At 35.6% G+C, this 16,112-nt stretch overlaps 2 protein-coding genes across 2 annotated transcripts; both read left to right on the plus strand.

The window, feature by feature from the left end:
• Nucleotides 1-3,445, plus strand: LOC104100802 (transcription factor MYBC1-like). The gene is made up of 2 exons (XM_009608129.4): nucleotides 1-1,388; nucleotides 3,112-3,445. The coding sequence occupies exon 1, from the start codon at nucleotides 479-481 to the stop codon at nucleotides 1,379-1,381; it is 903 nt and encodes a 300-aa protein (XP_009606424.1). The 5' UTR covers nucleotides 1-478; the 3' UTR covers nucleotides 1,382-1,388; nucleotides 3,112-3,445.
• A 3,934-nt stretch (nucleotides 3,446-7,379) lies between these two features.
• On the plus strand, nucleotides 7,380-8,720 carry LOC104100800 (vinorine synthase-like). The gene has a single exon (XM_009608128.4). It carries the CDS (start codon nucleotides 7,380-7,382, stop codon nucleotides 8,718-8,720), a length of 1,341 nt encoding a protein of 446 aa, XP_009606423.1.
• Nucleotides 8,721-16,112: the final 7,392 nt, after the last annotated feature.

The raw sequence follows: 16,112 nt of genomic DNA on the forward strand, positions 1-16,112 counted from the left end.
ATATGTATATTTAAAAAGCTGAAAAGAAACAAGATCCACTTCGAACCCCTCTCCACAATCCACCCTCACTCTCCCTCAATCCTCTCCGTAATCCACATGTGCAAATTTCCAAAGTAAACCTTCATTTTCTCCCTCACCCAGAAATCAAGATTCTTCACTACAGAGGAGGAGAGAGTGAGAAAAACAAACACACATCTCATAAAAATCTCATCTTTCAATGTTTACACTTGTCTTTTTCCCACCCCCATATCTTCACATAGACTCTTTTGTCTGATTCTAGCCTGGTTTTAGATTCTTTTGTCAATCTTTAAGTTCCCATAAAGGTGAGATCTTTTTTTTCCCCTTGATGACAGTAATATTAGAGCTAATTTATGTAATCCAAGCTATCCACCAAGTTAGAGCAATCATAAAGGTGAGATCTTGACCCAAATAATTGGTTGAAAATCCAAGATTTTAGCTTTCAAGATTGGTAAGGAAAATGAGGGAAGAGGATTCAAATTGGTTTGCTAAATGGGAAGAAGAATTGCCAAAACCAGAAGAGTTAATGCCTTTATCCCAAACCCTTATATCTCCTGATCTTGCCATAGCTTTTGATATTGCAAACCCCACTAGCCCAAATAATCCTCAAAACAAGCTGCAGCAGCAGACTCAGATTCCTCAATCCTCTCAACAGCAACCCAATTCATCAGCTGAATTTGAGTCCGCTGAATTGAATGGATTAGGAGGTGGTGGAGATGAACCAGCTAGGACATTAAAAAGGCCTAGGCTTGTGTGGACCCCACAGTTACACAAGAGGTTTGTGGATGCAGTTGCTCATTTGGGGATCAAGAATGCTGTCCCAAAGACTATAATGCAACTGATGAGTGTCGATGGCCTAACGCGCGAAAATGTTGCTAGTCATTTGCAAAAATACAGGCTTTATTTGAAAAGAATGCAAGGTCTTTCTAATGGTGGTAGTGGTGGAAACAGTGGTCAATCTTTATCAGGGGCAGGTGTTGATTCTGCAATGGACAATTTGTTTGCTAGTTCACCTGTGCCAGCACATTTTTTGCATCCGGCCGGGAGGGGTAATCCTGACCAGTTCTTGCCATTTGTGCCAGTGACATCAATGCAGCATCATAATCATCATATGGGAGTGGTTGTTGGACACCATCATCCTCAAGTTCAACCGCAGTATAGGCAATTTGGGTCACCGGCGAATGGACATTTTGATCATCATCCATTTTTGTCTAGGCAATCACAGCAGCAGGTTCAGAGGATGGGGACATCAGTGCATAATGGTAGTCCTGTGGTGTCACCTTATGTTGATGATGTGGATTCTTCAGCCGCACCTGTCAATGGGAGGAAGGTCCTTACTTTGTTTCCAACAGGGGATGATTGATATCAGGGTAACTGTTGATTGTAAGCCTTCTGCAAATCCTGTCAATTTGACTTCTATGTATTCTAGAATTTGTGTTGAATAACATTTGGTCTTTGTTTTAGTACCTTTTATTGGACTAATGTTGTTTTAGTGTAAATGTCTACATGGAGTTGTCGGTATGGTCTTCAACTCTTCAAGTCTTCATGGAACTGTGAATCCCCTTTTCCCACTTCATTATTCTCTTAAGGTCAAACTCTGTTACTTTTCGAAGAATTAGGATTTGGTGCTTAGTATCTGTTATGAAATTGTTCAGTTAGATGAGTTCGACTATTGTAATTATGTTGTGATAGCACTGTGTTTTCTATTGTCAGCTTCATTTAGCATTCTTTCTATCCTGCTATCAGCTACTAGTTATGGATGTTGAACGTAATGTCACTTTGGGCGCATTTATGTCATAATCTGACTCGGAATCAGCAACAATATTCTCTAAGTATATGGATCAATTTGGACAAGGGTTCTCTATTAGTCTATTCCCTAGTTGAAGCGTCCGGCTTTCCTCAAATTTTCTCGTTCTTGCTGAGGTAACTGATATCAGTTGCAGCCCATGACAGATTGCTAAAATTGTTCTGAGGAAATTGAATACTTAGTTGTTAGCAACAGTAATGGACAGTGATCAACTTAGTTCGTAGGCTATTTTCATGAATCTCCTGAAAAAGAAATTAGTTCTCTTGTTCCTGGTTTAGCTTAAAGGTGAGTCTGCTTCTTGTAAATTATGTGATTGGATCGAGGACTCGCAACTCTTTTTGTTAATCTTTAAAAACACTAATCATTCTGATGCCTTAGCAATGTGTTCATTTTTAATGAGCCATGATCAAATTTTGCGTCTGTGTAACTTGATTACTCCTTTATAATGCTTATTGCCTTTCAGAATTGGCGCTCCATTGAAATTAGTCGCCAGATAAAAACTGGTGAACTATCATGTATATTCCACTCTATGTTGCTTCTTTTGCTATGTATAAACAGCAAGCTGCCCCAAGTTGCCACTTCAATAATCAAGACTAAGGGATTAATTTTACACATTTCCTGAATAGTCTCTTTACTTCTGACTAAGTGAAATATTTTAGAGATACATGGCTACTGAAATTGTTGATTATCACAAAGTAGGCAAATGTTTGTATTACATTTCAGCTACCAAATATATGTAATAGAAGATATTTTCAGTCTTTCAGGACAACTAAAATCTAGTTTAGTGATGTTAATTATATGCAACAAATGAGTCAATGGCCATCCAACTTTTCTAGAGATCTTCTTTTGTCTTGTTTAACTGTCCCTTCCACTTTATTTGGCATGCTGAAATGTGTTTGTCTCTGTTAGTTTGGGGAGATCATTTCCCCCCTTCTGAAATGCCAATATAAGTAGAGACCACCACCTTTTAGAAATCTCAGTCCTCAGTTTTCTCGCTTGAAGTGGTAGTAAACTCGTCAAGTGCAGGAGCCTAGTAATCGTCTATGTTTAACGATTTACAATAGGCGAGGAGACATTTTCTTATATGGTATTAGCTCCTTTGACATCTGTTTTCCCTTCTGTGTAGAAAACCTCACCGGCATTTCCTTTTTCGTTTGTTGTCTGTCTGGTCACAAGTGATCTACCTTTTAGATGTTCTTTTTTGCTTTTGTCAAAATCCTTTCTCCCTTTTCTTCCTGCTCTTTACTCTTGGAAGTGAGTTGGAATTTCATCCTCAAAGTACGCAGGGTCCGAGGAAGGGCGCCATCCTGAGGGGGTATGATGTAGGCACCTTGGCTGATTCCACGGCTTGAATCCATGACTTAAAAGTCACACACAAAGACAACTTTGTCATTGCTCCAAGGCTCCCTTTTATTCTATTGAATGACTCCAACACTAAAATCATATTTGAATCAATCACTAAATTAATTTTGATAGATTCTTCTACTTCAGTTGCTAGTACCTCAAAGAATTATGTAAATGTTGCTGGTTAGATATTTATACAATGATGTATGACTTTTTTTTTCTTTGCCTCTCAAAACATACTGGCTTGCCCTTGTGGCTAATATTTTTTCCTTTCAACTTTAAAGTATTTTCTTACTTAGTATATGGTGCTGGCTGTATCTACAGTTTATATATAATTTGGCATTGGGATTAAGCTTTGAATTTTACTCAACATTGCTTGGTTTTCACTATCATTCAGTATAATGCCAAAAATGTACTGAAACTGATATAGAAAAAGGATGCTCAGTTTCTCTTGAAGTCTACAGAAACATCTTGTTACCTTCTTAAGTTTTACTTTACTGCAATTGTTTTTACCTTTTTTTTTCCTTCTTAGTTACAAAGGAGGGCCACTAATGATCTGGTTTAAAACAGATGATTGTTTTCCCTTTAATCCTCAGTGAAATAATTTAAAATCTTTAATAGAACATATTACAGATACATCAGTAATATTGATGGAGACAAAAAACTATTTAATATAATCTGATATAATATTCAGCTTTTGTAGCACTAAGTAAGAAAAAAGGATTTTTTTCCCGAGATGTGCAATTTTTTTTTTTTTTTTTGCACATGCTTTATATATGCATATTTGCTTGTTTTATCATTGCTTTTGGCTCAATAATTTAAGCGGTATGTTATTTTTAAGGGAATATCATTAAGTATGCAAAAGGAATGTGTAGAATATGACTTAAGGATAAAGCAAAATGATGGAAATAAAATCAAATTTCTATATTCATTAAGCATCAGTGAATTTCTAAATTTATCAAAGAAATTAACAAATCATTTATTATATAAGGGGTTACATTATAGAGGAGAAACCTTGTTTTTTTATATAAGTTATCCTCTATTGAAGGATTATAAATGAAGAGTTAATTTTTTTAAAAGAGACTTCATATGTAACTAACAAGAAAGTCCAAAAAACGAAAATGGAGAATGGGAGCAATTTTTTTTTCAAAAAAAGTGGAAAATCATCATAAATATAAGTCACATTTATTTTATTGGATGTTTGCTAAAACAGAAGTAATACAAGTACTAAACCGAGACATTTAAACACTCCAGGGACCAAAGTAAGATTTTCATACAGATCTATAAATTTATTGGTTTCAAATGCGATTTATGCAATTTATAAGGCACAGTTATTAAATGAGATTTATGCTCGTTGATAAATACGCCTTACTTTTTCTCCATTATCGATTCCCGTTTGGATCCGTATTCGTACATATAATTTTTTTAAAAACTTTTAGCTCTTCATTTCTACTTCTCTGATAGAGAATGAATTTATTTTATAAAAAAATAAGGTTTCTCCAATACAGATGTGCGTAAGAGGAATTTGGCTACAAGCTTAGGGGTTTAACAATGTATTAAGCTTATCTATTAGGGAAAAAAACATAAGTAGGCACTATTCTAGAAAATTTTACATAATCATAGAAGTATGCCATAATTAACAAAAAATGGCAGCAACTTAATGTCATTCTGGAGCCGTTAGGCATTTATTATGGCAACTAATATAGACAACACCATAATAGATTTCCTAAATCAAAGGAGGGAATCAGGTATAACAACTCCAATCTTTTCTTTCCTATTTTTTAGCTCAAAATATTATCTTCCAAATATGTTTTACAAATAAAATACAATTAAGAAAAGATAATTGTATCCTAAGAATATTAACGTATAATCCCATATATTAACTTGATAATTTGATAGGATACATGTATCTTATTTTTTAGTCTATCTTGTACACTAATATATGTGATATCCCATATATATCAACATATTTTATATTTAACAGTTGCATATTAAATTATATATCATATTGTATATTTTAAAAAAAGATATATAAGGTATATATGTGGTATATATACACTATAACCATTTATACATATGGTTAATGTATAATAAAATATTTTAAGGATATATATGTTATTTATACAGTATAAACCGGTATGTTCTAATGTATATATAGTGAAGAAAATGTACCGTATGTATGTGGTTTCTATATAATCTCATTAACAACAATAATATACCTTGAAATATATCAGGTATATTTAAATTGGTAAATGAATAAAAAATTAAAGTTAGTAAGAGATAACCCCGAAGTGGTTGCTAGAGAGGAGTTTTCTGTAGGTTGAAACCCTTATAGACCGAAGAGGAGTTTTATGTTTAATTCAAATCTTTGATTTGAATGTATGGTGTCAAAATTATAAATAAATAAAAATACGTGTATAAAATGAATTATGAGGTGAAATTTAGAAATTTAGAGTAGAAGGTGAGGAGTGTTTAACTACGTGTATGCTTGTACAAGTGTCCTAACATAGTCATGCCAGCTAGTAAGTATAGGAAAAGCAATGGATAGCATGTAGAATGTTTTCCCACAACTTTCCACAAGATAAAGCTCACATAGGTAAGTGTACCATTACACAAGTATCAACAACAAGAATGCCCCTAGGCCATCACAAGTCATCCTAAATCAATCCCTGACATAGCCCACTTTGTCTCGCCACGTGTGCAATAGTAAAGTAAATGCTCGCCTTGTGTCATCACATGCGCATAATAATGTTCCCACCTTGTCTCTCCACATGCGCAACCAACATATATATATCCCGCCTTGTCACGCCGCATGTGCAAATATCAATAGTAATAATAGCACAACAGAAACCTCGTGTAACCCGATAACACCGCACGACAGAAATCTCGTGCATTACAATAACAACCGCACGACAAAAACCTCATACATTACAACAACAACCGCATGGAAGAAACCTCGTGCATCACAACTACAAGTACAACAACAACAATGACAATAAAACAACGTACGACAAGTAAATCGACTCAAGAACCTTCGATCGCAAGAAACGGTAAACTAGTTCTCAAGGAATAGCCATAATAAAGAATACTAGGCGTAATAAGAACAGCTCGACATGAAAGAAAATAATATGTAACAATGATCCCACAATATACGGTTCAACAACAAGAAACTAACACGAGTCAAATAATTCCAAATAAGGGCAAGTCAACTAAGGCATAGGATATCAAGCTTCTTTTAAATTTGGACAATTACGAAAGAGATGCAACAAATTCAAATAAAGGTAGGCAACAGAAAGATAACCATAACCTCAATTAAGGGTGAACATTTACAAAAGGGATAATTACAACTTCAAATAAAGATAAGCAGTTAGGGAAAAGATAACATGGCAAGGGAAGAGATAACAGTTTCAATCAAGGCACATATGAAACAAGTAAACAATAAGAGTAAATCATGAAGCAATTGATCCTAATTAGGCAGGTAGAGGTGAAATTACTAATTAAGTAACGTAGTCATAATAAGAACAACTGCATATTCAACGAATACAAGGACCTAGGAAGCCTAAAAGGCCAATTTTCACAATTAAGTCCGAGCACGTACACGTCAAGAGAGAGTGTGAAAATAAAAATCAATTCCGTGATTTGTGCCATGTGTTGACTAATTAAATGTGCCCATATTTTTACAATATGCTAATTATGTAAAAAAATATGCTATTTATGGAATAAACAAGAAGTGATATTATTTTCTTAAATAACTTTTAGAAAGTGCTTAGCCGGGTAGTTTTCTCTATTAAGAATAAGAATTAAAAGATCACTTGGTACCTCATCTCCTATTGTTGACTAATAAGTTAAAATTAGTGGGAGGGCAAAGGCAAACTACCCAGGATTAATTTAAGATTAAGATAACCATTTACAGCTCATATATTCTAGCAATTGATACCTCAATTTTTATTAAAACATTAGAATCAGAAGATATATGGTACTACAAGTTGATAATAGATGGGACATGGGACAGCAACAACATAGCCAGACCTTTCCTCTTCCTCGTAGAGATAGAGAGGATGTTTCGAATACACCCTCGACAATATACGGTACTTGGGAGTTATATAAAAAGCACAAACATGATACATCTCTGTATATTAGGTATAATAGTTGCATAATTGAGTGCAACAACCAAAGACAAAAGTAGCCAGAGATCAAACTAAAGTTAGACATGGAAAGAAAGATCGAGATTGTTTGTGTGGAGTTCATTAAACCTGTTTCTCCCACTCCCAGTCACCTTAAATGCTTCGAATTCTCTATTTTGGATCAACACGTACTAACCATACCTGTTCCCTTAGCTCTATTTTATCCTCCTCCTCCCCCATATGGTGGCGAGGAAGCAAGGGCAGCTAATTCATCAAGATTACTTGTATTGAAGAAATCTTTGTCTGAAACACTTGCTCGCTTTTACCCTTTTGCTGGTCGAATCAAGAACAACTCAATTGAATGCAACGACGATGGGGTGCCTTTTTACGAGGCTTTTGCTCATAATTATCAGTTGGAAGATGTTCTTAGAAAGGCTGCAGATGTCAATAAAAAGTTCCTCCCCAGTACTGTTGAAGAGGCCCGATCATTACTGCCTGATTCAGCCTTATATCCTCCCCTGCTTGTTCAAGTCACTTTTTTTGAGTGTGGAAGTATGGCTATTGGTATATGTGCTTCTCACAAAGTTGCTGATCGTGCCACATTGTGCACCCTCATCAGTGCCTGGTCAACAATTGCTCGAGGTAGCCCCGATTATCTGGTTCCCGAATTTGTTGCAGCTGCTAAATTCTTGCCACCACCAATTTCCCATGTTCCACCCAAGCCTATTATGCCTGAAGTAATAATCAAAGTCCTTTTTGATAAGCAACGTGTCACTAAAATTTTTGCCTTTGATGCTTCAACTATAACATCACTCAAGGGTAAGGCTGTCAGCGGTTCAGTACAAGCGCCTACTCATGTTGAAGTAGTATCAGCTTTGATCTGGAAATGTGCCATGGTTGTTTCAGGGAATGAGATCAGAAGGTTATCTCAATTGGTGCACAATGTAAATATACGAAAGAGGTTAGTCCCTCCGTTACCAAACCATAGTGTAGGAAACGTTGTTGCAATTAGCACATCATGTAAAGGTGAGAAAGATGGCTCTGATTTGCTCACTTTGGTCACTTGTATAAGGAAAGCATTATCAGAAATGAGTTCAGAATTTGCGGATAAACAGAATCAAGAAGAGGCAATTTTGACCATTCCCTATGTCAACGCAGAGTTTGCTGCAGCACGTTTTGGAGGCGAGATAGAGATAATACATATGAGTAGCTTGTGTGGCTACCAATTTTATGATGTTGATTTTGGCTGGGGAAGACCTTCATGGGTAAATCCAATTAAAGATATAGGCATAAATGTTGTTATATTGATGGATTCAAGAGATAGTGGTGGAGTAGACGCATGGATATGCTTGAAGGACAAAGACAGTATGACAGTTTTTGAGCATGAGCTAGAGCTGCAGCTGCTCGCATTTGGATCTGCCAAATAATTGAAGAGCTTGCTGCATCAGGTTGTTGCTTCAGTTCCTTTGTTGTTTCTTTTTATGGGTGCCATTCATATTTGTTTTTTGGGTTTTATTTTGAGTATGTTTTTTATATAATGCATGTGTAAGTGTAAGAAAGTACCGCGTTTGTGGCATAGAATTGAATGGTACTCTGATAAGATTCATTCTATTGAAAGAGTCCATCACTAAAATCATATATGAATCAATGTATTGAATGAGTGTAAGAAAGTACTGCAATCTTGCTTGAAGTAGTTGTAAACTCGTCAAGTGCACGAGCCTTGTAATCGTCTATATTTAACGGTTTACAATATATGCCAGGAGATATTTTCTTATATGTTATTATAAGTGAATTGATCTACCTTTTAGATGTTTAACTGCTTGGTTTTGCCAAAATCTACTGAAAACTGATATCGAAGAAGATGCTACTCAACACTGCTTGGTTTACTCTATCATTCAGTATATTGCCAAAAATCTACTGATAACTGATATAAAAGAATGCTCAGTTTCTTTAGAAGAGTTTCTCTATAAAAACATCTTTTGAATTAGACATTGGTTCAGAATGGTAACAATATTATATATAGCCATCTTTACAATTTAAAAGAACCAAAAACATAGCTTTCTTATAACTCCTATGACAGGGATCCTATGATATCTAATAGTGAAGTAATATCCAGTACAAAATCCTGCTTACACCAAATGGTCCACCACCAACACCAACCACCAACATACTACGTACATAGTAACAAAACTAATGACATGGTTATACTAATAATCACTGTCTAGATAGGCTTCATTATCCCCATAATATCAGAACCATTATCTTCTCAGAAACACTAATATAAAATGTACGTATAATTAGATTCGACATGATCTAATCCAAGGTGATCAAATGCTGGAGATGATCAGCTGCGTCTGCCTCTGTCTCTGCTAGTGCGATCCCTGTGTGGCGGCGCTTATGCTCGAAGTACAGCAAGATAAGCCATGCTCCGTAGCCAAAAGCAGAGGCAACGAGAAACACCACGAGTACGTAGCCCAAAACTTTTGCGGCTCAATATTCATATTTTTTCTTAGCTAAAATGGGTTTAGTTACTAGTATTAGAAAATGTGTTAGCTGGTGAGAAAGATGAAGGAGAAGGGCGTAGATTTCTGCCTGTTATGTGTTTGTGAAAATGTGGAGATGAAATTTTGGGGAATATTTCGTGATGGGGTAAAAGAGAGAGATGAGAGGAAGAAAAGTGAAAGATAGAGAAAGGTGGAAAAATCAAATCCCTTGCCATGATTTTCTTCCAAAAACAGTCTAACCTTTCCCCAAAAGGTACATTTCTCCTCTTAACGTGCCGGCTTCCCCCTTCCCCTTTCTGGAAATTTTAACTAATTCACATAACATTGCAAAGAAATTTTTCTGGCAGCAACGTCGCGCTACTGCAAATGTACCCTTTTTACTGCTGCAGCGATTAGTCAATAGTACTATAAGGGGTCGTTTGGTACGCGGTATAAGAAGATATAATACTGGTATAAAAATTTAATACCACCTTAATAGTTTGTTTGGTTAGCAAACCTGATATAAGTTATCCCAGGATTATAATTAGTACCGGGATAACTTATACCTTGTAGAAGGTGGGGTAATTAGTGTCGGGATAACTTATACCTTCTTCTTAGAAATTATGCAATTGTCATTTTAATACAACATACCAAACAGTGGATAAAAAATAATACCAGGATAACTAATCCCAGCATAACTTATCTCATCATAACTTATCCCGACATAAGCCGTATTCAAACCAAACGATCCCTAAAGGTTTTTGGGTTTTGAAAATCTCTAACATAATATATATATATATATATATATATATATATATATATATATATATATATATATATATATATTAAAGGAATAAAGTTTCCATAATAATTAAACCAAGTGGCGAGTTATTAACAAACTACTTTGCAAGCTTAAGTAGAGTTTGTGGGGGAGATTGTCAAATAAGAAATATCGGTTATGTATATATATGAAATCTCATTTACTATAATTAAATTTTTACTTAACAATCTTAAGGAGAATTTGTGGGGAGATAAAGGAATAAAGTTTCAAGCACTAAAATAAGATTTTACATAAAATATAAAAAAAATTATAAGGTAAGAAAAAAAATTAAATAATCATTAAAAATATTTTAATAACAAGAATAAAAAAATCATATTAATATTGACAAATCAGGCAAACAAATATTTTATACGTAAATAAATATTTCTTATAATTAAAAAAATTTAACTTAATAAGAACAAATCTTTACCACTCGGATAAATGACAAATGAATTACTATGCGAAAGAATATACATAAAGCATAACTAACTCTCTCTCCCCCTCTCTCCCTGTCTCTCTCTCTATATATCTTCCAAATCATGCGCTTAAATTTAAATTTAAATAATTTATAGAGAGGATATAAATATCTATATCTATATTATATTAAAAAGAGGATAGTCAAGATTAATATTGAGCTAAGTGGCGTACTGAAAAAAAGCCACTTAATACTTTTAGGATAAAATCTAGAAATATTTAGACAAAATCTAATAAGAATTAAGGCGAATCAGATTTGATCAAGTTTAAGTTAACGGTATAAATCAATTAACATTGACTCATATCTTTATTGTAAATAGATTTCAAAACTTATCAAAAATAAAAATTTATACTTTAGTAATTATTTACTAACCACATGATTGTAACGACCCAGCCGAAGTGGGCAGGAGTGGAACTGGGTAGTGCTCGCAGGTGAGAAGAGCTTGCCCGCACCTGCGAGGTCGCAGGTGCGACATGATGAACGCAAAAGCAAAAATGGGAAAGGGAGCTGGTTTCGCAAAAGCGGCAGTGTGCTCGCAGATACGAGTCCGCAGGCGTGAAGCCAATCGCAGGAGCGGATGTTTTGGTCGCACCCGTGAAGCCGCAGGTGCGTGTAAGTTGTCGCAGGTGCGGAAAGCCTTTGCAGTGTATTAAAATCGAGGGTTCCGTGATTTTCATCATTTTGGACATTTCAAGCTCGGGATTAGGCGATTTTTGAGAGGAATTTCGAAGGGATTCTTGAGGTAAATCACTTGTGGTTATTTTTACTCAATAATAATATTTTCCCATTGATTTTTCACTTATATTGTGTGGTTTTAAGGTGTAATTTTGAAGTTTGAGACTAGGGATTTGGAGAGTTTAAATTGGGGATTTGAGTGACGATTTGGTGTCGGATTTTGGTAAATTTGGTATGGTTGGACTCGTAGTTGAATGGGCTTCCGAATTTTGTGACCTTTGTTGGATTCCGAGACGTGTGCCTGGGGGTCAACTTTTGAGTTGACTTTTTGACTTTTGACTTTTGACTAAGAACTTAGTATTTTCTTATTGAATTGATTCCTTTAGCTTGTGTTGATTGTATCGAACTGTTTGTGGCTAGATTTGAGGCATTCAGAGGCCGTTTTACGAGGCAAGGGCGTGTTGGAGTAGAGATTTGCACGGTTTGAGGTAAGTAGCACTTTTAAATTTGATTCTGAGGGTATAAAACCCCGAATTACATGTTATGTGATTGGTGTTGAGGTGACGCACACGTTAGGTGACGGGCGTGTGAGAGTGCACCGTAAGAATTGTGACTATGTTAATTCCATGGAACAATATAGTTGATTAATCTTGTCATTACCCGTATTTCCACCATGTGTTAGAGAAATTGAGCTGCTGTATGTTAGAAATCATGCTTAGGCTACGTGTTGGTACTATAAGGACCCACAAAGGTCGTGCTACATGTTGAATTATCTGTTAAATTTCTATTTTGTACTCAGTCACAATTTTTACTTGCATATTATATCTCAGTCTCTGTTGTCCTTTATTGATACATTATATCATCATTGTTTGGGATGATTATCATAAATCTTGTGATCCCGAGAGACTGAGAGATTGATGACTGAGTGAGACCGAGAGCCTGATTGTGAGGATATTTATAGGATCGGGCTGCGCGCCGCAACATGGTTATTGATTCATGCCATGATTTGCTTATATTAGCACTTGGGCTAGAATTGCCCCTCCGGAGTCTGCACATCCACAGTGGGTGCAAGTACCTATTGAGTGCGAGTGCGAGTGCCAAGCGATTGTGAGGATGGAGTGACTGTGAGGAATGAGCTGTGAGGTTGGAGTGAATGGGAGGACTGAATGACTGATATTCTGAGAGTATGTACATATTTTCATTACTGTATGTACATCAGTTGGCATATTTTATATATATATATATATATATAGTTACTGAGATGTGCAATATCCTGTTTCAATTGAATTTGACATGATTTAACTATTTTGGCTTTAACTGTCGAATTTGGAAGCATGCATACTTTCATGTACTGTAATTCTATAATTGAACTGTACCGTGAAGCTCGTCACTACTTTCAGTCCAATAGTTAGTCTTGTTACTTACTGAGTTGATTGTACTCACGCTACACCCTGCACTTCGTGTGCAGATCTAAGTGTTTCCGGACACGGTGGGTGCTGATTATCTGAGTAGCTTAGTTATTCGGAGATTTCGAGGTAGCTGCCCGACGTCCGCAGACCTTAACCCTCCTTCTTTATTCTTTAGCTTTATGTATTTAGTTTCAGTTTTTCATAGACAATATTTTAGACTTGTGATGTATAAACGCTCATGTACTCAGTGACACCCTGATTTTGGGAACTTACGTATTGAGTTTGATCTTCTATCCAATTTATGAAAACTTTAATTATTCAAACCTGTTTAGTTTATTTTTCATTTAAAAGTGTTGGAAATATTTTGAGGTGTCGGCTTGCCTAGTACCATATTAGGCGCCATCACGACGGGCTAAGTTTTGGGTCGTGACAAGTTGGTATCAGAGCCTAGGTTACATAGGTCTCACGAGTCATGAGCAGGTTTAGTAGAGTCTTGCGGATCGGTATGGAGATTATCACACACACACACACACACACACACACACACATATATATATATATATATATATATATATATATATATATATATATATAGATTTTACATAAAATATAAAAAAATTTATAAGGTAAGAAAAAAATTAAATAATTATTAAAAATATTTTAATAACAAGAATAAAAAAGTCATATTAATATTGAAAAATCGGGCAAATAAATATTTTATAAGTAAATAAATATTTCTTATAATTAAAAAAATTTAACTTAATAAGAACAAATCTTTACCACTCGGATAAATGGCAAATGAATTACTATGCGAAAGAATATACATAAAGCATAACTAACTTTCTCTCTCCTTCTCTCCCTGTCTCTCTCTCTCTCTATATATATATCTTCCAAATCATGCTCTTAAATTTAAATTTAAATAATTTATAGAGTGGATATAGATATCTATATCTATATTATATTAAAAAGAGGGTAGTCAAGATTAATATTGAGCTAAGTGGCGTACTGAAAAAAGCCACTTAGTACTTTTAGGATAAAATCTAGAAATATTTAGACAAAATCTAATAAGAATTAAGGCGAATCAGATTTGATCAAGTTTAATTTAAAGGTATAAATCAATTAAGATTGACTCATATCTTTATTGTAAATAGATTTTAAAACTTATCAAAAATAAAAATTTATACTTTAGTAATTATTTACTAACCACATGATTGTAACGACCCAACCGAAGTGGTCAGGAGTGGAACTGGGTAGTGCTCGCAGGTGCGAAGAGCTTGCCCGCACCTGCGAGGTCGCATGTGCGACGTGATGAACGCAAAAGCGAAAATGGGAAAGGGAGTTGGCTTCGCAGAAGCGGCAGTGTACTCGCAGATACGAGTCCGCAGGCGCGGAGCCAATCACAGGAGCGGATGTTTTGGTCGCACCCGCAAAGCCGCAGGTACGTGTAAGTTGTCGCTGGTGCGGAAAGCCTTGGCAGTGTATTAAAATCGAGAGTTCCGTGATTTTCATTATTTTGGACATTTCAAGCTCGGGATTAGGCGATATTTGAGAGGAATTTCGAAGGGATTCTTGAGGTAAATCACTTGTGGTTATTTTTACTCAATAATAATGTTTCCCCATTGATTTTTCCACCTAGATTGTGTGGTTTTGAGGTGTAATTTTAGAGTTTGAGACTAGGAATTTGGAGAGTTTAAATTGGGGATTTGAGTGACGATTTGGTGTCGGATTTTGGTAAATTTGGTATGGTTGGACTCATAGTTGAATGGGCTTCCGGATTTTGTGACCTTTTTTGGATTCCGAGACGTGTGCCTGGGGGTCGACTTTTGAGTTGACTTTTTGATTTTTGACTAAGAACTTAGTATTTTCTTATCGAATTGATTCCTTTAGCTTGTGTTGATTGTATCGAACTGTTTGTGGCTAGATTTGAGGCATTCAGAGGTCGTTTCGCGAGGCAAGGGCGTGTTGGAGTAGAGATTTGCACGGTTTGAGGTAAGTAACACTTTTTATTTTGATTCTGAGGATATAAAACCCCGAATTACGTATTATGTGATTGGTGCTGAGGTGACGCACATGCTAGGTGACGGGCGTATGGGAGTGCACCATAAGAATTGTGACTATGTTAATTCCATGGAACCATATAGTTGATTAATCTTGTCATTACCCGTATTTTCATCATGTGTTAGAGAAATTGAGCTGTTGTATGTTAGAAATCATGCTTAGGCTACATGTTGGTACTGTAGGGACCCACATAGGTCGTGCTATATGTTGAATTATCTGTTAAATTTCCATTTTGTACTCAGTCATAATTTTTACTTGCATATTATATCTCAATCTCTGTTGTCGTTTATTGATACATTATATCATCATTGTTTGGGCTGATTATCATAAATCTTGTGATCCCGAGAGACTGAGAGATTGATGACTGAGTGAGGCTGAGAACCTGATTGTGAGGATATTTATGGGATCGGGTTGCGCGCCGCAACATATTTATTGATTCATGCCATGATTGGCTTATATTAGCACTTGGGTTAGAATTTCCCCTCGGGAGTCTGCACATCCACAGTGGGCGCAGGTACCTATTGAGTGCGAGTGCCGAGCGATTGTAAGGATGGAGTGACTGTGAGGAATGAATGACTGTGAGGTTGGAGTGAATGGGAGGACTGAATGACTGATACTCTGAGAGTATGCACATGATTTCATTACTGTCTGTACATCAGTTTGCATATATATATATATATATATATATATATAGTTACTGAGATGTGCAATATCCTGTTTCAATTGAATTTGACATGATTTAACTATTTTGGCTTTAACTGTCGAATTTGGAAGCATACCTACTTTCATGTAGTTACTGAGATGTGCAATATCCTGTTTCAATTGAATTTGACATGATTTAACTATTTTGGCTTTAACTGTCGAATTTGGAAGCATACCTACTTTCATGTAGTTACTGA

The sequence above is a fragment of the Nicotiana tomentosiformis genome, chromosome 10 (genome assembly GCF_000390325.3).
Source record: "Nicotiana tomentosiformis chromosome 10, ASM39032v3, whole genome shotgun sequence".
Lineage (NCBI taxonomy): Eukaryota > Viridiplantae > Streptophyta > Magnoliopsida > Solanales > Solanaceae > Nicotiana > Nicotiana tomentosiformis.

Excerpts from the sequence above, each read along its gene's own strand:
- LOC104100802 (XM_009608129.4), top strand. The coding sequence starts at position 479 with ATGAGGGAAGAGGATTCAAATTGGTTTGCTAAATGGGAAGAAGAATTG.
- LOC104100800 (XM_009608128.4), top strand. The coding sequence starts at position 7,380 with ATGGAAAGAAAGATCGAGATTGTTTGTGTGGAGTTCATTAAACCTGTT.